This window comes from Pongo pygmaeus, chromosome 1 (genome assembly GCF_028885625.2).
Source record: "Pongo pygmaeus isolate AG05252 chromosome 1, NHGRI_mPonPyg2-v2.0_pri, whole genome shotgun sequence".
Classification (NCBI taxonomy): Eukaryota; Metazoa; Chordata; class Mammalia; order Primates; family Hominidae; genus Pongo; species Pongo pygmaeus.
In genome coordinates, this window is record NC_072373.2 from 209,092,023 (window position 1) to 209,113,386 (window position 21,364).

General features: G+C 43.0%; 1 protein-coding gene across 5 annotated transcripts in view; it reads left to right on the forward strand.

Moving 5' to 3' along the window:
• Positions 1–21,364, forward strand: part of USP48 (ubiquitin specific peptidase 48) — a 104,850-nt gene that overhangs the window by 15,133 nt on the left and 68,353 nt on the right. For 4 of the 5 annotated variants that reach the window (XM_063667359.1, XM_063667362.1, XM_054502334.2 and 1 more), the window contains exons 2-7: positions 10,766–10,886; positions 11,845–12,001; positions 15,402–15,529; positions 15,870–15,994; positions 16,897–17,005; positions 20,240–20,373. In XM_063667359.1, coding sequence (XP_063523429.1) covers positions 10,766–10,886; positions 11,845–12,001; positions 15,402–15,529; positions 15,870–15,994; positions 16,897–17,005; positions 20,240–20,373 — 774 coding nt within the window. Of the gene's footprint in view, positions 1–10,763; positions 10,887–11,583; positions 11,719–11,844; positions 12,002–15,401; positions 15,530–15,869; positions 15,995–16,896; positions 17,006–20,239; positions 20,374–21,364 lie in introns of those variants that run through there. The other variant, XM_063667368.1, reaches the window with a different exon arrangement.

The window sequence follows — 21,364 nt, forward strand, 5'->3', positions numbered from 1 at the left end:
AACTCTTGGAAATCTAACTGCCTGTCACAGTTGAGGTCTAGTTTCTTCATCATGTGGTCAAGGACACCAGCGTCCTTGTGGTTCTGTGTGAGGGCAGCCAGTTCTGTATTCATGAAACTAAGGGGCTCCCCTCTTGGAGAGTTTGAGGTTGTGACATCCTTTCCAGCATCCTCCTGGAAAATAGCAATCAGGGACTTGATGCACTGCTCAGTCTCTGTAGGGCTGGAGAATTTTTCCATGTTGGAGTTGAGTGAGGTACCTGCTGAGACTTTTGTATTTTGCAAACTCTTTTTTTTTTTTTTTTTTTTTTGAGACAGAGTCACGTTCTGTCGCCCAGGCTAGAGTGCAGTGGTGCAATCTTGGCTCACTGCAATCTCTGCCTCCCAGCTTCATGCCATTCTCCTGCCTCAGCCTCCCGAGTAGCTGGGACTACAGGCACCCGCCACCATGCCCGGCTAATTTTTTATATTTTTAGTAGAGACGGGGTTTCACCATGTTAGCCAGGATGGTCTCGATCTCCTGACCTCGTGATCCACCCGCCTCGGCCTCCCAAAGTGCTGGGATTACAGGCGTGAGCCACCGGGCCTGGCCTGTTTTTAGATTTGCTTATTTCTTGCATGTCTAATTTATGAGACCTTGATACAGTAATGCCATGAGGCATTACATGAAAATCACTGGAAAGTTTTTAGTAACTAGAACCTAGAATTTATATTATCATGGTTCTTTATTTTCACTTTCAGGAAAATCTGTACTTTAGTGTTTTAAGTAAACTAGTTTCCTTCTTCAATGATTTTTCAAAAAATTTTTCTTTAAAAACAATTTATTTGTAAGCAGGCAACATAGTGAGACCTTGTCTCTAGAAAAAAAAAAACTCTCTAAAAAGTCCTGGCCGGTCGCGGTGGCTCATGCCTGTAATCCCAGCACTTTGGGAGGCCGAGGTGGGCAGGTCACGGGGTCAGGAGATCAAGACCAGCCTGGCCAACATAGTGAAACTCCATCTCTACTAAAAATACAAAAATTAGCCGGGCATGGTGGCGCACACCTGTTAGTCCCAGCTACTCGGGAGGCTGAGGCAGGAGAATCGCTTGAAACCAGGAGGTGGAGGTTGCAGTGAGCTGAGATTGAGCCACTGCACCACTGCACTCTAGCCTGGGCAACAGAGCCAGACACCGTCTCAAAAAATAAAAATAAAAATAAATAAAGGTCCCATGCACAGTGGCTCATGCCTATAACCCCAGCACTTTAGGAGGCTGAGGTGAGTGGATCACTTGAGTCAAGGAATTCTAGCCCAGCTTGCACAATGAGGCTAAACCCCATCTCTACAAATGATACAAAAAAGCCGGGTGTGGTGGCGTATGCGTGTGGTCCCAGCTATTCAGAAGGCTGAGGTGGGAAGATCACCTGAGCCTGGGAGTAGAGTATTATACACCCTGAGTGCCCAGGAGGCCATGGATTTTATTTGCTGTTGTTGTTTTTTGTGTTTTGTGTTTTTTGTTTTTTTGAGGCAGAGTCTTGCTCTGTCACCCAGGCTGGAGTGCAATGGCATGATCTTGGCTCACTGCAACCTCCGCCTCCTGGGTTCAGGCGATTCTCCTGCCTCACCCTCCCAAGTAGCTGGGTTTATAGATGCCCGCCACCACACCGGCTAATTTGTAGTAGAGACGGTGTTTTGCCATGTTGGCCAGGCTGGTCTCGAACTCCTGACCTCAAGTTATCCACCCGACTCAGCTTCCCAAATTGCTGGGTTACAGGCATGAGTCTCAGGAGGCTCGGGCAGGAGAATCTCTTGAACCCGTTAGGTAGAGGTTGCAGTGCACTCCAGCCTGGGCAACAGAACAAGACTCCATCTCATAAATAAATAAATAAAAACTAAGAAACTAAGAGGTGATGAGGAAGAAGCAGAACCTCTGTAAATGATCATTTGGAGTGAAATCCCTATCCCCTTTCCCATTCAAAGGATGAATCTTTGAACTGCATAGCAACTGTGAAATCTTTGATTATAAATTTTCTACTCATCGTGCGTACTCTTAAATGACAGATCACTGGAGATCTACCAAAACAGAACTGAAAGTGTATCTCCTGCCTATAGTCAATATATTATAGAAGGAACTTAGTCATTCATACCCTTTGATACCTAGCCTACTAGTTTTCTACTCCCTGAACACAATTTTTGACTTGTGGAACATTGGTTTTTTTTGCTGTGTCACCTAGGCTCGGGTGCAGTGCCATGATCTCAGCTCACTGCAACCTCCGCCTCCCGGGTTCAAGTGATTCTTGTGACAGCCTCTGGAGTAGCTGGGATTACAGGCATTCACCACCACACCTAGCTAATTTTTATATTCTTAGTAGAAGTTTAGTAGGGTTTTGCCACGTTGGCCAGGCTGGTCTTGAACTCCTAGCCTCAAGTGATCCTCCCGCCTTGGCCTTTCAAAGTGCTGGGACTATGGGTGTGAGCCACCACATCCAGCCTGGAAAATCGTTTTGTTACAATTTTGGGCATCATTCCAGATTTCTCCTTTCCTTTCTTGCCTGTCGCATCTTATTAGTCCCCAGTTTCTATTGATTTCTTCCCATCAATATGCTTGAACTTCCTCCATTCCTATTCCCACTGAATTGGCTTTTTTTTTTGGAGATGGAGTCTCACTTTGTCACCCAGGCTGGAGTGCCGTGGGATCTCGGCTAACTGCAACCTTGGCTTCCTATTTTCAAACTATTCTCCTGTCTCAGGTGATCCGCTCACCTCAGCCTTCCAAAGGGCTAGGATTACAGGTGTGAGCCACCACACCCGGCCTAAATTGGCTTTTTAAGACCTCGTCTTCCACTAGAAAAATTGTTATGTCTCACACCTTGTTTAGCTTCGGAGTTACGTCTCATGCCTTGTTCAGCTTCGGGCTGTCCCTTTTTTTTTTTTTTTTGACAGAGTCTCGCTCTGTCACCCAGACTTGAGTGCAGTGGCGTGATCTCGGCTCACTGCAACCTCCGCCTCCCGTGTACAAGCGAGTCTTCTGCCTCAGTCTGTGGAGTAGGTGGGACTACAGGCGCGTGCCACCATGCCTGGCACATTTTTGAATTTTTAGTAGAGAACGGGGTTTCACCATATTAGCCAGGCTGGTCTCGAACTCCTGACCTCAAGTGATCACCTCCCTCGACCTCCCAAAATGCTGGGATTACAGGCGTGAGCCACTGCACCCGGCCCGTTCTGTCCTGTTTACTGCTGCCAAAGTGTGTCTCTGGCCTAGAATCACAGCAGATGTCTGCTTAGCACGTCATAACCAAACCTTTTGGAACCTATCCTCTGCCTAACACTTTGGTGTTCTCATACAGTGCAGTCTTGGAACAAAGTACCCATTAGGGTTATCTGAATTCCTTATCGTACTGTGGCATTGCCATTGTGCTGTTATTACTCAAGTTTGGTGGACCTGTGCCCAGAAGTAGAATTATTGAAACAAAAACATTGGTGTCATTTAACATTTTTGAGATGTTTTCTTCAGTTATTTTTCCTGCAGGGTTATATGATATTTTGATTTATAAGAAATATATGCTTAGTCTTTGTACAACTTCTGGCACAGTTCCTAAAACTTTTGGAATCTCTGAAGTGACTGTCTTTTTGTATGCTAATGAAATGACGGATGGCTGGGAGCTCTTGGTAGCCTCCAGACAGGGGCTGGTTGCCAGGAGAACCAGCCACTTGATGAGAGGGTTAGAACTTTTTAGTCTGACCTCTGGGAGGGGAGAGGAGCTAAAGGCTGTTGATCTCTATTGGCCAGTGATTCAATCAGTCATGCCTATGTAATCAAGCCTTTTTTTTTTTTTTTTTTTTGAGACGGAGTGCCACTCTGTCGCCCAGGCTGGTGTGCAGTGGCACGATCTCGGCTCACTGCAACCTCCACCTCCCGGGTTTAAGCGGTTCTCTGCCTCAGCCTCCAGAGTAGCTGGGACTACAAGCACCTGCCACCATACCTGGCTAAGTTTTGTATTTTTAGTAGAGTCAGGGTTTCACCATCTTGGCCAGGTTGGTCTTGAACTCCTGACCTCATAATCCACCAGCCTTGGCCTCCCACTGCGCCCAGGCTGTTTTTTTTTTGGAGACAGGGTCTCTCTCTGATGCCCAGGCTGGAGTGCAGTGGCATGATCTCAGCTCACTGCAGCCTCTGCCTCCCAGGTTCAAGCAATTCTCTTGTCTCAGCTTCCTGAGCAGCTGGGACTACAGGCATATGCCACCACACCCGGCTAATTTTTTGTATTTTTAGTAAAGACGGGTTTTCGCCATGTTGGCCTGGCTGGTGTCAAATTCCTGGCCTCAAGTGATCTGTCTGCCTCAGCCTTGCAAATTGCTGGGACTACAGGTGTGAACCACTGCTCCCGGACACTGTCTCATATTTTGTGAAACACTCAACCTCTTTGATCTGTTTTGATAGTTGATAGACACAGGTACACAGAACTGTTTTTCTACTGTAAGGTAATTGGCACACACATGATGATAAATGATCCTTGATACCTGGGGCTTACTAATGAGGGATAAAATGGAGTTAGGGGCATTGGAGAATGACGAATGGGAGAGGCTACAGCCCTCTGTAGTTGGCATTCTGCTGTGCTGCTAAGGCTGGCTTTAGAAGTAACAGCTTATAATTAGAACTGTGATTTGTGTCTGCCTGTCCATCCGTCCTTCCTCCCTCCCTCCCTCCATTCCTCCCTTTTCTTGAAACAGTTTCTAGTTGCCAGGGTCGGAGTGCGATGGCATGATCTTGGCTCACTGTACCGTCTGCCTCCTGAGTTCAAGCGATTCTCCTGCCTCAGCCTCCTGAGTAGGTGGGATTACAGGCATGTGCCACCACGCCTGGCTAATTTTTTGTATTTTTAGTAGAGACGAGGTTTCTCCATGTCGGCCAGGCTGGGCTCGAACTCCCGACCTCAGGTGATCTGCCCGCCTTGGCCTCCCAAAGTGTTGGGATTATAGGCGTGAGCCACTGCACCTGGCCGTTATTTGTGTTTGTTAAGTAGATTCTTTACCTCTCCAAGTAAGAAAACAAACACAACCTGCCCCCCCGACCCATATTGGGCTATGTATGAAAGGCTTAGCAACAATTTAGAAGTTTGGAAAGCCCAAGCCCTTTTAATGCAAAGCACCACCATTGGCTTTTTGGTTCCCACCTGAAGTGTGGCCATAGAGGCTCGGAAGCCGTAGGTTTGGCCTGGGGTGGTAGTCTATCACAGGTCACCTGCACTTGGCATTCTGCCGTGATGGTGTTCTAGCCGACTGAAGACGTATTCAGTAATACCTAGCAAGCAATTAATTTAAGAAAATTTAAAAAGAACAATGCCAGTGTTGTGGGGCCTAATAATACAGATTGCTCCCAGCTTCTCATAGTAGCTTTTGAAAGTCTTATTGTGGTAATATTTAGGCCATAGGTTGTGTTTGCCTTTTGATGCCGGCTTTAGAACCAGTTGAGTATGCATAATTTTTGGGTGGGGACAGGGAGAGCCTACCTTTTGTTCATTGTCTGAATTATTTTGCTATCAGGAACTGGGGACTAAAATCTGAACAGATCCACTGGAACTATTTTCTGAGAATGATGTCTGTGTTTGACACATGGGAGTATCTGTCTCCCCAGCCAGGTCGTGTGAATTTTTTTTTTTTTTTTTTTTGAGATGGAGTCTCGCTCTGTCACCCAGGCTGGAGTGCAGTGGCGCGATCTCAGCTCACTGCAACCTCCGCCTCCCGGGTTCAAGCAATTCTCCTGCCTCAGCCTCCTGAGTAGCTGGGATTATAGGCGCCCGCCACCATGCCCAACTAATTTTTGTATTTTTAGTAGAGATAGGGTTTCACCATGTTGGTCAGGCTGGTCTCGAACCCCTGACCTCGTGATCCACCCACCTCTGCCTCCCAAAGTGCTGGGATTACAGGCGTGAGCCACCGCGCCCGGCCCGTGTGAAAAATTGTTACCACCCACTTGTCCAAGAGGAGGGAGTGAACAAACAAGACTTGATATTACACCTTTGAAAAGCAGAGTTGAAAGAATTGACAAAATAAGTGCCTACTTTGTTTTAGAGGTATATTTTCACCATGGTTACTGACACTATTTTTTCCTGTCTCCCAAAGACCTTTGGGAGAGTCCATTGCCACTAGCTGTAATTTTCTTTCAAAAGAACCTTCCTAGTATGTCCTTGTCACTGTTCCCAGGAAAGATTTTACATTACTTTTCTCAGTCTCAGAATCGGTTTTGTTTCTTCTCTTTTTTTTTTTTTGAGACGAGTCTCGCTCTGTTGCCCAGCCTGGCTGGAATGCAGTGGTGCGATCACAGCTCACTGCAAACCCTGCCTTCCTGGTTCAAGCGATTCTCTCACTTCAGCCTCCCAAGTAGCTGGGATTACAGGCACACGCCACCACACTTGGCACATTTTTGTATTTTTAGTAGAGACGGGGTTTTGCAATGTTGGCCAGGCTGGTCTTGAACTCCTGACCTCAAGTGATCTGCCCGCCTAGGTCTCCCAAAGTGCTGGGATTACAGGCAGGAGCCACTGCACCCAGTTAGTTTTGTTTCTTTAACTCTCTTGTAGTAAACCTTTCCCATTAGAGATGAGTTATAAGCACTAAAACAAAACCCTAGCTGCTTCTCCCCACAGTGGATGGGTTCTACTTTTATTTCATTAATAAGCTTTTTTCCCTCCTAGCTTTGACATAAGCTGACAAAACTGTTCTTAAATTGGTCGAACTTGTTTTCATTTTTATTTTTTCAAAAGTTTTAAAATAGAGACAGGGTCTCACTTTGTTGGCCAGGCTGTAGTGCAGTGGCTGTTCACAGGTGCAATCATAGTTCATTGCAGCCTCCAACTCCTGGGCTTAGGCCATCTTCTGCCTGAGCCTCCTGAATAGCTGGCACTATAAGCATGTGCCACCACACCCAGCTTCATTTTTATATTTTAGAAGACAGTATGTTTAAACAGAACATTAAAACAATTATTTACTTATTTTTGGAATATGTAACACATTTTATTGTTCAAAGTCTGAAAGGTATAAAAAGTGATGGGGTCAGCCTGGGCAACATGGCGAGGCCCTGTTTTTACCAAAAAAAATTAAAAAATTAAAAAATTATCCAAGTATGGTGGCATGCACCTGTGGTCCCAGCTACTCCAGAGGCTGAGGCTGGAGGATCACTTGAGTCCAGGATGTAGAGGCTGCAGTGAGCCATGAACATGCCACTTCAGTGTTGGGAGTCTCAAAAAAAAAAAAAAGGAGGAAGTTCAGAGTGTTGTGTACTTTTGACTTATAGCTGACAAGTACAGAGATAATCTTTGCCGATAAAGTTGTTTCCAGTTTATAGTGTACTCTTCTATCTAAACAAACAGGTGTGTTTACCCCATTAGTAAATTTAAAAAATGGCAACATGATATGCGGTGTTTTGTACCTTCCTTTTTTTTTTTTTGAGACAAAATTTCCACTTGTTGCCCAGGCTGGAGTGCGGTGGCGTGATCTTGGCTCACCACAACCTTCACCCCCCCCAGGCTCAAGCAATTCTCCTGCCTTAGCCTCCCGACTAGCTGGGATTAACAGGCATGCGCCACCATGCCCAGCTAATTTTGTATTTTTAGTAGAGACAGGGTTTCTCCATGTTGGTCAGGCTGGTCTCGAAATCCTGACCTCAGGTGATCTGCCTGCCTCAGCCTCCCAAAGTGCTGGGATTACAGGTGTGAGCCACTGTGCCTGGCCCACCTTCCTTTTTTCAACTAATGACATCGTTATATATCACGACATTAAAAGCTTTCCCTACCTTTTTATTTATTTATTTTTATTTTTATTTTTTTTGAGATAGAGTTTTGCCCTTGTTGCCCAGGCTGGAGTGCAGTGGCACGATCTCAGCTCACTGCACCCTCCGCCTTCCAGTTTCAAGTGATTTCTCCTGCCTCAGCCTCCCGGGTAGCTGGGATTACAGGCGCCCGCCACCACGCCTGGCGAATTTTTTATTTTTAGTAGAGATGCGGTTTTACCATGTTGGCCAGGCTGGTCTCGAACTCCTGACTTTGTGATCCGCCCGCCTGGGCCTCCCAAAATGCTGGGATTACAGGCGTGAGCCACTGTGCTCGGCCTACCTTTTTATTTTTTGACAGCAGTAGTTTTTATTGTTTGGTTATATTGTAATTTATTTTGTTACTTCCATATAAATTTCCAGTCTTTTATACCAGTGGGTATTCTGTAGGATACCCACTAATCCTTTAAAGGGTATCCTACAGAAATCTGCAGAACTTTGTCCTGTAATGTTCCTTTATAGCAAAAGAAAACCTAAGCTTATGTTACATTCAGTTGTGTCTCTTCGGTTTCCTTTAATCTGGAACTGTTAGTGAATCTTTCTTTGCATTTCATGACACTGACTTATTTTGTATAAAGTCCCTTGAGTTAGTTTGGTCTGATGTTTCCTCATGATTCAATTAAGGCCATGCATTTTTGGCCAGAACATCACAGAAGTGATTCTGTGTTGTGCATTATACTAGAAGGTGTGTGGTGTCAATTAGATTCATTACTGGGTGTGTTAAATTTAAGCATTTGGTTAAGGTGGTGTCTGTCAAGTTTCTCCACTGTAAGTTATTATCTTTCCCTTTGTAATTAACTTTTTCTGAGATACTTTGAGACACTGTAAATATTGTTATTTCTCCAACTTGCCTACGTTAGCATCCGTGATGATCCTTGCCTGATTCCTTTCTGAATCTGATGTATGCCAAATGGAGATTTTTAATTCTGTCATTCCTTCCACTTTGATAGTTGGTTTTCTTCTAAAAGGAAGAGATTTTTCTTCCATCCATCTCACCATGAAATGATGCATTGTTACTTTATTCAGTAGGTTATAATCCTATTACTCATTTTGTTGCTAAATTTTGTTGCCAAATTTGACCAGTGGGACCTCCCCTTCCAGCCAACTCTTGTGCTCTTTTAACATGTCCCCATCACTCTTTCAGTACATCATTTCAGGGCACAGTAAGATGTAGGTTCGTTTTCTAATTTCACTGCCCTGGCCTTGCAATCAGCCATTTATTTCTCCAAGGAGCACTGGATTCTTTTAGTGGGTAATATTTAGAAGTCAGGATCTGTTTCAGAATTATTAACCCATGTCTCTGGAAAAGAAGCCTACTAATTAGAGTTGGCTGTTTGTTCCTTTTGTCTTTAGCCAGAGGGTACTACTAAATGAGCTTGATAACTGTTTAAGTTACTTTGGTCAGTCACACCCGCTTCCCTCTCCCTCCCCCCCCATTCCTGCCTTCCCTTCAGTCTGGATCTTTTATTTAGTTGAAATATGTTTTCTCTGTTTTGAATTTAGGGTTCCGGTCATCCTTGTTGATTCCTTTTTTTTTTTTTTTTTTTTTTTTTTGGAGACCGAGTCTCGCTCTGTTGCCCAGGCTGGAGTGCAGTGGCACGATCTCGGCTCACTGCAACCTCTGCTTCCTGGGTTCAAGCAATTCTCCTGCATCAGCCTCCAGTCTTCAGCCTATAGCTGGAGTTACAGACGTGTACCACCACGCCTGGCTAATTTTTGTATTTCTAGTAGAGACAGGGTTTCACCATGTTGGCCAGGCTGGTCTCAAAACTCCTGACCTCAAGTGATCCTCCTGCCTTGGCCTCCCAAAGGGCTAGGATTACAGGTGTGAGCCACGACGCCTAGCCAGTTGATTTATTTTTGTTTGTGTGCGTGCGTGAAGTAGTGTGAGAAACAGTTACATGGTCCCAAATTGTGCATTATATGAAAAGGTACATTTCCTTTTCATTCATTCATTCATTCATTCATTCATTCATTCATTTTTTCCGAGACAGAGTCTTGCTCTGTCGCCCAGGCCAGAGTGCAGTGGTGCAGTCTCGGCTCCCTGCAACCTCCGTGTCCCGGGTTCAAGCGATTCTTCTGCCACAACCTCCCAAGTAGCTAGGATTACAGGCCCGTACCGCCACGCCTGGCTAATTTTTGTATTTTTAGTAGAGACAGGGTTTCAGGCTGGTCTCAAACTCCTGACCTTGTTATCCGCCTGCCTCAGCCTCCCAAAGTGCTGGGATTACAGGTGTGAGCCACTGTGCCTGGCCGAAAAGGTACATTTTCTTTTAACGTTATTCCCACTCATGCTCTGTAGGTAACCAATTTCATTAGTCTCCTGTTTTTTCTTTCTGTATTTCTTTTTGTCCAAAATGAGCAGGTATATGTACATGTATATTTTCCTTATATATTTCTTACACATAACAGTATGCTAGAGATACTCCTTTGCATTTTGCTTTTTTTACTTAATAACGTGTCCTGGATTTCTAAATTACTTCATATCTATTCATAGATATCTTTTTCATGCTGTGTGTGTGTGTATGTGTGTGTGTGTGTGTGTGTGTGTGTGTGTGTTTTACAGTTGCATAGTACTCTGCCATATAGATGTACCATATTGTCTATTTTTGGGCATTTGGGTGGCTTCCAATATTTTGCAATTAACAGACAGTGCTGTAATGAATAACCTTATGAGTGAGAGTTTGCATTGTTGGAGGTATAGCCTAAGGAACAGTAAATCCTCATAAATGAGATTGCTAGGTCTAAAGGTAGTTGTCTATGTAGTTTTGTTAGCAACTGCGTTTCTACCAGCAGTATATGCATGCCTGCTTCTCCACACCCTCACAAACTGAGTGTCTTATACTTTCTCAGTTTTGCTAATTTATAGATGAGAAGTGGTATCTCATTGTAGTTTTAATTTGTTTGTCTCTCATGAAACTATGGTCTTTTAAAAATTAAACTTTTTTTTTTTTCCTTAGACGAAACTGCAAAGGAAATCCGAATTGCTTGGTTGGTATTGGTGAGCATATTTGGTTAGGAGAAATAGATGAAAATAGTTTTCATAACATCGATGATCCCAACTGTGAGAGGAGAAAAAAGGTAAACCATCATTTTTTAAGCGATTGCTATATGCTGTTTTTTGTTTTTGTTTTTGCTTTTGTTTTGGGCCTGTGATCAGAAAACTCTACTGATCTCAGGTAACCTGTGCAGCTTTAAGATAAGCAGTAGAACTTAAGACTCTAAGCCACTTGAATTGGAACACTTCTTAATGATATGCTTTAAAACAGGCAGCTGCGTAATTCAGTAAGCCTTTAAATAATAGTTTTAGTTTGAATGCTGATTCTATGTTTGCCTTAACATTGCATGTTTTATTTCGAAATCTTAACGCCTCTTTAAAGGAGATGGTAATTCAAGGGAACAAACTCATGATGATAGCACTTTGCTTTCTAGGGCTTGTATTTTATATATAATTTTACTTTTTAAAAATATACATTAAATTTTCTAAACATAAATCTTAGCATTCACGAAATAGCCAAGTTTGTTACGTAGATATTTTAATAAAAGAATAATTCTTTGTAAGGTCAGGAATTCCCAACCTTATCTTTGGAAAAAGTTGCAACCAGTTCCCTCTACCACCCCCAATCTTTAAAATCTCTAGAATATAAAGGAAGTTTTCTGCATAAGTTTTACTTTGTCATTCTGCTGAATGCTGGCAGTTTAGAAATACAGAAAACATAAAACCTATATATGCTTGTTCAAAACCGATCTTTTCTAGAATCCACTGTTCTAATTTTAGATTTAAGTGGCTGGAGAAGACGATATGCTAGAGATGAGCAGTGATGCTGTCCGAAGTCTTTTTCACTCCTGTGGTCAACCCAAAATGGGGCTTTCATGAAAATTATGCCCCACCTCCAGCCAAGAGAAACTTAAGGTGGCTATATCATGTTGGTTGTGACGGTCTTACACATTTTTAATCTGAAAATTTAAGAATAATGCTTAGAAATTTGTTGTTTAAAGGAAAATGGGTTTTATAATTATGAATTTTGTATTTTTGTAGAACTCATTTGTGGGCCTGACTAACCTTGGAGCCACTTGTTATGTCAACACATTTCTTCAAGTGTGGTTCCTCAACTTGGAGCTTCGGCAGGCACTCTACTTATGTCCAAGCACTTGTAGTGACTACATGCTGGGAGACGGCATCCAAGAAGAAAAAGGTGGGTGGAAAGGGGTGGGGGAGAGCTCTCGTCCTGAATACTTTTTTAAACTTTTTTTTTTTGAGTCTTCCTCTGTTTCCCAAGCCAGAGTGAAGTGGCGCCATCTCGGCTTACTGCAACGTCTGCCTCCTGGGCTGAAGCGATTCTCCTGCCTCAGCCTCTCGAGAAGCTGGGATTACAGGTGCCTGCCACCACGCCTGGCTAATTTTTGTATTTTTAGTAGAGACGGGGTTTCACTATGTTGGCCAGGCTAGTCTCGAACTCCTGACCTCAAGTGATCTGGCTGCCTCAGCCTTCCAAAGTGCTGCAACTACAGGTGTGAGCCACTATGTCTAGCCTAAACTTATTTTATTATTATTATTTTTTAAGACAGTTTCACTCTTGTTGCCCAGGCTCTAGTGCAATGGCACAGTCTCGGTTCACCACAACTTGCGCCTCTCAGGTTCAAGCGATTCTCCTGCCTCAGCCTCCCGAGTAGCTAGGATTAGAGGCGTGCACCACCACGCCTGGCTAATTTTGTATTTTTAGTAGAGACGGGGTTTCTCCATGTTGGTCAGGCTGGTCTTGAACTCCCAACCTCAGGTGATCCACCCGCCTCAGCTTCCCAGAGTGCTGGGATTACAGGTGTGAGCCACCGTGCCTGGCCTAAACTTATTTTTTTTATACAGACAGGGTCTTGCTCTGTTGCCCAGGCTGATCTTGAACTTCTGGCCTCAAGTAATCCTCCTGTCTTGGTCTCCAAAAGTGCTGGATTACAGGCATGAACCATGGTGCCAGGCCTTGAATAGCTTTTACCAGCCTGCAAAACCTTTGCACCCCAAGGAGTAATATCTTATCTTTATTTTACAGATAACATATTGACTTGCTGAAAGCCACAATTGGTAGTAAGGATATAAATATTCAGAGTCTGCTTAGAAGACAGAAGCTACACAATAATTTGAACAGAAAAGGTTTTTTTTGTTGTTTGTTTGTTTTTTGAGACAAGGTCTCACTTTTTCGCCCAGGCTGGTGCGAGCACAGCTCACTGCAGCCTCAACCTCCCAGGCTCAAGCAATCCTCCTGCCAGAGCCCCTCCGAGTAGCTGGAACTACAGGCATGCACCATCACCTCTTGCTAATTTTTGTATTTTTTTTTGGAAACAGCGTTTTACCATGTTGCCCAGGCTGGTCTCAAACTCCTGGGTTCAATCGGTCCACCTTCCTTGGTCTCCCAGAGTGCTGGGATTACAGGCATGAGCCACAGCACCTGGCCTTGAATAGCTTTTACTGGCCTGCAATGCTTTTGCAGGCCAAGGAATAATATTTTATCTTTATTTTGAAGATGATATATTGACTTGCTGAAAGCCACAGTTGGTAGTAAGGAGATCAGTATAGTCCAGTTAGAAGACAGAAGCTACAGAATAATTTGAAAAGGGAAAGTTGAGAATTAATAACAGAATTAATTAGAGAAATGAGGAATTGGTTAGAGTTAAAGATTAAAGAGGATTTTAAAGAATACAAGGACAGCAGATACAGGGAACAACCTGTATCCCTGGGGCTGAAAGAGAACATCCAAGGGATAGTCTGTCACCCCCATGGCCCAGGCTTGAGATCCAGACCTCTTTGGACACTGCTGGGATGCACTGGGTGGCTGAAAAGGTGCTGAGATGCATCCCTGGGAATCCCTACTGGAAACTGTCCATGAGAAGGTGCTGGGCCCTGGAACCCCCTACAGAGTCACCTGAGAGAGTGTCCGGGAGGCCATTCACAGGGTGGTCATTCGAGACGAAATGCCTCACTGGAGGCACTGTACTGTGAAGCTATCAGAAGAGGTGCTGGGTAAGCTGCTGACCACTGTTAGGTGCAGGAACCTGGAGCCCTGGAGGAAGCTGACCTGCAGCAGGCTGGTGAGAGAGGCACAACCAAACCCTGCAGTGCCCTTCACTGATAAGCCTTACCTTCTTGATAACTGGCAAAGGAGAAGTATTTGCAGAGTCCATCTCTCATCACTGAGCAGGCAAAGAAGGGTGGATTTGGAGCTGAGAAGCAATAAGTTAATAACTTAAAGAAGATAAGACTTCGGTCTTCTGGGCTCTTAATATCCGTGCTTTCTGCTTCCATTCCCTGCACTAGCTCATTAAAACTTTCAACTCAAATTCTAGGGTTTTGTATTCTTCACTTAAGTGTGAATTGCTGTGCTTGAGATCCCAAGTCCATATTAACTGGACTTTAAAAAATCGTGACTACACACTGTAGTCATGATTGCTGTTGTTGCTTTAATACAGGTAGGCTCTTGCCTTTGGGGAGTGTATGTGGACAGTCCTGGCTGCCTCATGACTTCCACAAAACATGGTTGCTAATTCTATTTCTTTTTTTTTTCTTCCCAGATGGAGTCTCACTCTGTTGCCCAGGCTGGAGTGCAGTGGCAGGATCTTGGCTAACTGCAACCTCCGCCTGCCTGGTTCAAGTGATTCTCCTGCCTCAGCCTCCCAAGTAGCTGGGATTACAGACGTGTACTACCATGCCCCGCTAATTTTTGTATTTTTAGTAGAGACGGGGTTTTGCCATGTTGGCCAGGCTGGTCTTGAACTCCCGACCTCGTGATCCGCCCGCCACGGCCTCCCAAAGTGCTGGGATTACAGGCAGGAGCCACCGCATCCAGCCTTGAGCCACTGCGCCCGCCCTGTCTTTTAAAGTTTTTTTTTTTTTTTTTTTTAAAGAGTCTCGCTCTGTCATCCAGGCTGGAGTGCAGTGGCATGATCTCTGCTCACCACAACCTCTACCTCCTGGGTTCAAGCTATCCTTGTACTCCAGCCTCCCGAGTAGCAGGGATTACAGGTGCTCGCCACCACACCCGGCTAATTTTTGTATTTTTAGTAGAGACAGGGTTTTACCATGTTGGCCAGGCTGGACTTGAACTCCTGACCTCAGATTATTCACCCGCCTCTGCCTCCCAAAGTGCGGGGATTACAAGTGTGAGCCACCATGCCCAGCCTTGTTTTTTGTTTTTGAGACAGTCTCGCTCTGTTGGCGATCTCGACTCACTGCAGCCTCTTCCTCCTGGGTTCAATAGATGCTCGTGTCTCAGCCTCCCAAGTAGCTGGTATTACACGTGTGCACCACCACACCCGGCTAATATTTGTATTTTTTTTAGTGGAGACGGGGTTTCTCCATGTTGGCCAGGCTTGTCTCAAGCTTCTGATCTCAAGTGATCTGCCTGCTTTGGCCTCCCAAAGTGCTGGGATTACAGGCATGAGCCACCATGCTCAGCCTATTTCTTTTAAAGTTTTAAAATGATAATAAAGTATTAATCTAGTTTGGATGTAGGGGTGTTTATGTTCTCATGTGAAGAGGAAGTACCATTTTTTGAAAAGAAAAGTAGCACCTTAAAAAAACCCAAATTTATATTTTTGTTTTAATAGATTATGAGCCTCAAACAATTTGTGAGCATCTCCAGTACTTGTTTGCCTTGTTGCAAAACAGTAATAGGCGATACATTGATCCATCGGGATTTGTTAAAGCCTTGGGCCTGGACACTGGACAACAGCAGGTAAGAACTGAATTTTTTTTTTTTTTAAATATTCAGAGGTACTCAAATATTCCTAAGAATGTTGATAAAGGGAGATGAAGTAGAATGCTTTTTAAAAATTAAATTTTTTCTATTTTGAATGAAAACCTTTACTTACTGTCCAATAGTTTACACATTATACTTGATTCCATTTATGGAAATTCATATGGGGGCACAAACTGATTGAACATAGCTGTAGCCCCTGTTTGAAAATGCTAAGTTGAAAGTATAGGTAGTTTCTGGAATGTTGAATGTATTACTATTTGTAGTAGAAGTTGAAAAGCAAGATATGATTTTTCTTTTCATTAACCTAAACTTGTAGGATGCTCAAGAATTTTCAAAGCTCTTTATGTCTCTATTGGAAGATACTTTGTCTAAACAAAAGAATCCAGATGTGCGAAACATTGTTCAACAGCAGTTCTGTGGAGAATATGCCTATGTAACTGTGTAAGTCTGTTTCAACTTTTTCATGGTACATTTTATTCTAAGACAGTTGCTCATATGTTAACTATTTTTCAGTGCAGTTCCAGGTTGTAGCTTTAGTGGGTTATCATGGGACCTGAAATATTTATAGTAATACATTTCCATGGGAACATGTAAACAAGTGACTTGGTAATTGCAGTTGCACCCATCCAGGTGTTAGGAACGGTGTCTGGGTGAGCTTTTGCAATCTGCTCTTGCTTTATGGCTGTGTGGTGTGAGCTAAAGAGTAAGATTGGAACCGGCTAGAATACTAAAAGTAAATGTAAAATGCCTGTTAAAAAATTTGCATGAGTACAATATACAACATTTGGGTGATGGTTACATTAAAACCTAGACTTCACCACTGTGCGATATATTCATGTAACAAAACTGCACTTGTACCTCTTAACATTTATTTTAAGAAAGTTTCCCAACGAATGTTTAGCTTCACCAGGCACTTTGTTTTTATTTCTTTGTTTTTTTTTTGAGATGGACTGTTGCTCTGTTGCCCAGGATGAGTGCAGTGGCGTGATCTTGGCTCACTGCCACCTCCGCCTCCCAGGTTCAAGCGATTCTCCTGCCTCAGCCTCCTGAGTAGCTGAGGTTACAGGCGCGCGCCACCACATCCAGCTAATTTTCATATTTTTAGTAGAGACGGGGTTTCACCATGTTGGTCAGGCTGATCTCGAATTCCTGACCTTGTGATCCGCTCGCCTTGGCCTCCCAAAATCCTGGGATTATATTTCATTTTTAGTATACATAATTTCTGTGAAAGAGAACTAATGAAAGTTATAAATGCTTTTTTCCATCTTTCTAGGATGTAATACAATATAACTTTGTTGCTTTTCACACCCTGATCTGAATTTTGTCGTTCTATTTTATTATAGTTGCAACCAGTGTGGCAGAGAGTCTAAGCTTTTGTCAAAATTTTATGAGCTGGAGTTAAATATCCAAGGCCACAAACAGTTAACAGATTGTATCTCGGAATTTTTGAAGGTATTCAAATTTTGGTATATGTATTGTTCCTGCCCATTAACAGTTAAATGCTGTTCTGAATGCTATTCTGTTTTGATTTAGTGGCTAGAGCTTTTATTGTGTCAGCTTTTTCTACATAAGAAGCGTCTGTGTTTGTAATGATCCAGAAGACACTTTATGAAGTACCAAAGCAGGCTGTGTCTTAAAAATAATTTTGCTTATTTCAAGTTATTTTATATGTAAAGTTATGTATGTGTGAGAAGATATTATTCTGTGATTGTGGGTAGTGGGGTATTGAAAGAACTCTATGCTCAGTTATCATAAAGGTAATTTACCTTGTCGTGCAATGAAAACTAGAATGTGCTAAATACAAAACTTTTTTACATTGATATGGTCATTCTGCTTTCTGTATATTTAGATTCATGTGGAGATAATTCAGTGATTCCTTTCTGTTCTGAGTAGAAAACTGCTAAGAGGAACCCTTTGTTGTCAAGCATGAATGTATACATAGCGTAATAGACAAGCTTATTATCTAGCTAGCTAGCTAGCTGTCTTCAGATATTTTTTGTGCTTTCTTACTTCCTCAGCTCATCCATAGGCATGCCTGAAGTAGTCATTGAATTCATTTCACTGAAATTTCTTTTTTTTTTTTTTGAGATGGAGTTTTTCTCTTGTTGCCCAGGCTGGAATGCAATGGCACAATCTCGGCTCATTGCAACCTCTGCCTCCCGGATTCAAGTGATTCTCCTGCCTCAGCCTCCTGAGTAGCTGGGATTACAGGCGCGGGCCACCACACCTGGCTAGTTTTTTTTTTTTTGTATTTTTAGTAGAAACAGGGTTTTACCATGTTGGTCAGGCTGGTCTCAAACTCCCAACCTCAGGTAATCCACCCGCCTTGGCCTCCCAAAGTGCTGGGATTACAGACGTGAACCACCGCGCCTGGCCAGTGAATATTTATTGAGTGCTTACTGTGTCAGACACTGTTTCAGCTGTTGGGGATTAGCCTTTATGGAGCCTACAAAGTAGTGATGTAGGCACCAGGGAGGGACAGTAAAATAAAGTTAGAATATATAGTGGGTCAACTATAATAAGGGCTGTGGAGAAAAAGAAAGCAGGGAATGTGGCGCTGGGCAATGTGCTAGGGAGTAGGGTAGAGTCTGTGGAGTTTGAAATAAAGTGATTAAAGGTGAAGGGGTGAGCCCCGTTAGAAACAAGGAGAAGAGTGTTCTGGGTAGATGAAATAGCAAGTGCAGAGCCCAAAATGAGAATGTGCCTTGCCTGGTGGATTGAGGAACAGCCTGGGTGGGGGGCGGTTAGTGTGGCTGAAGTGAGTAAATGATAGAAGATAAAGTCGTGGAGGTGACACAAGGGCCATATCAGAGAGGGCCTAGTAAACCTTTGTCAGAAGTTTGACTTTTACTCTGTGTGAGGTTGAGATGTCATCAGGGTCATATGCATAGGAGTGATACAGTCTGTTTTAAAGGATAACTGTGGGTGCTGAGAATAGGCTGAAGATGGATTGAGGGCAGATGGGAGTGCATGGTGGCTTGGACCACGGGTTAACTGAAGAGGTGATAAGCACTATTTGGCTTTTAGATATATTTTCTAAGAGCAGATAAAATTTGCAGGCCGGGGCCGGATGTGGTGGCTCATGTCTGTAATCCCAGCACTTTACGAGACTGAGACAGTAGGATCATTTGAGAACGGTAGTTTGAAACCAGCCTAGGCAACATAGTGATAGACTGTCTTTGCAAAAAATAAAAAAATTAACCAGGCTTGGTGTTGAACAGCCATAATCCCAGCTACTCAGGAGGCTGAGGCGGGAGAATTGCCTGAGCTCAGGAGTTTGAGGCTGTAGTTAGCTATGATTGGACCACTGCACCCCAGCCTTGGTGACAGAGCAAGACCCTGTCTGTAAAAATAAAAAAATAAAAAAAAAAAGATTTTTTTTTTAATTTGCAGACTGGATGTGGAGAGTAAGAGTAAGAGGGGAGTCAAGGATTACTAAGGTTTTTGGCCTGATCAACTGAAAGAATGGAATTGCTCTAACTGAGATGGGGAGGACCTGGGAGGAGCAGGGTTGAGAGGAATTAGGAGTTTGGCTTTGAGCATATTACATTTGAGAGGTATAGTTCCAGGAAGAAGTCGTGGCTGGATAAAATCCCCAAGGGAGTGGGAGAGAGACAAGGACTGAGGCCTGGGACATTCAAATGTTAGGGATCAGGGAGGTAGGAGCAGCTGGCACAGGAGTCTCTGGAGGAATGCCAGTGAATTAGGAGGAAAGTCGGTGAGTGTGGTATCCTGGAAGCCAAGTGAAGAGATGATGGTACCAGTATTGCATTACTTACGATAATATGGTACAAAAAGCTTGAGCTCAGGAGTTTGAGTCTTCGGTTAGCTATGATTGGCTGCAATTAGCTTTATAGAAATATGAAGGCAAATTTTAAAAAGAAACCACTATCAGCTAAAATGTTTGATTTTTCTACACGTCTCTTTTTAGCTTTGTCTCATGAATATGTTTCAGGAATTTTAAACAAATATGTATATAATTTTGTATTCTGGTGCCCATATATAGTTTTTACACTACCCTCCTCCCTCCTTTTTTTTTCTTCATTTTTTTGAGACAGAGTCTCGCTTTGTTTCCAGGCTGGAGTGCAGAGGTGTGATCTCAGCTCACTGCAAGCTCCACCTCACGGGTTCAAGTGATTCTTGTGTCTCAGCCTCCCGAGTAGCTGGGACCACAGGTGTGTACCACCATGCCTGGCTAATTTTTGTATTTTTAGTAGAGATGGGGTTTTACCAGGGCCGCCAGGCTGGTCTCAAATTCCTGGCCTCAAGTGATCCACCCACCTCGGCCTCCCAAAGTGCTGGGATTACAGGCGTGAGCCATGCTGCCCAGCCTTTTTGCTGTCTTTAAATGAATGTTGCATCAAAATACATGTGACATTTCTTTTTAAAACTTAATTTAGAATTCCCAGAAGTGGGATTACCAAGACAAAGAACCTAAAACAAGTATTTTTAATATCATGCATTTGGGAAATAGGCACATCAGTTTTAAATATCAGTGTATTCAAATTGATAATGTCACTGCTGAACAGTTCCCATTACTTTTGTGTGTCCATTATTTATAGTAGCTGTTTTTAAGTAGCTTAAGTGAGAGCTATTAACTAAAATGAAATTATACTTTACATCAAGGGTATCACTTGTTTTAAACCCATCTTCTTTTTAAAATTAATATGTCTTATTCTTGATCAGGAAGAAAAATTAGAAGGAGACAATCGCTATTTTTGCGAGAACTGTCAAAGCAAACAGAATGCAACAAGAAAGATTCGACTTCTTAGCCTTCCTTGCACTCTGAACTTGCAGCTAATGCGTTTTGTCTTTGACAGGTAAATGTGTGCAAATATTAGTGTTTGTTGTTCATCGTGGTCTACTATGTACAGACTTTACCGTAGATAGATGAGATGATAAAATGATTGTAATTTGAAACTCTAGATTTGAGGATGAAAGTTATAGATGAAGCCTGTCATTTTGAAATGTCAGTATTTCATGATTTTATCATAAAAATTTTAAAGAAGCCAACCATATATAATTGATAACTAGAAAAGTAAAAAATCCTTACTTTTTTTATTCTAAGAAAGTATTAAAAACTGCAAGGGCCAGGCGCGGTGGCTCACGCCTGTAATCCCAGCACTTTGGGAGGCTGAGGCAGACGGATCACCTGAGGTCAGGAGTTCGAGATCAGCCTGGCCAACATGGTGAAACCCCGTCTCTACTAAAAATACAAAAATTAGCCGGGCGTGGTGGCAGGCGCCTGTAATCCCAGCTATTGGGGAGGCTGAGGCAGGAGAATCACTTGAACCCAGGAGGCGGAGGTTGCAGTGAGCCGAGATTGCACCATTGCACCATTGCACTCCGGCCTGGACAACAAGAGTGAAACTCTGTCTTGGAAAAAAAAAAAAAAGAAAGAAAGGAAAACTGCAAGTAATTGAATTACCCTGACCTTCTGTATTATCCGATATTTTAAATAGAATAAATTTTGTACTCGTTACACCCCCGCCATGGGAATGTATTTTTCATTTTATAATTAAAATCAAGGCAATGTTTGCACATGTGCATGTCTTCTGTAAAACAGGATAATCTGTTTTGTGATTAAGTTGAAACTTCTGGAAAATAAGCTGTGTTTGGAATCAGCACTTTGCATTCACATTTTTTAACCTCGTATTTGTCCAGCTATAAAACAATATTCTGTTTACTTCTAATTGTACATGTTTTGGAGGAAGATTGTTAAGTGAAAGCTAGCTACTGTTGAGTTTATTAAAATAGCTAATAGAGCTTATATATTGTATTATGATTGTTTTAAATGTAAATATAATCAGC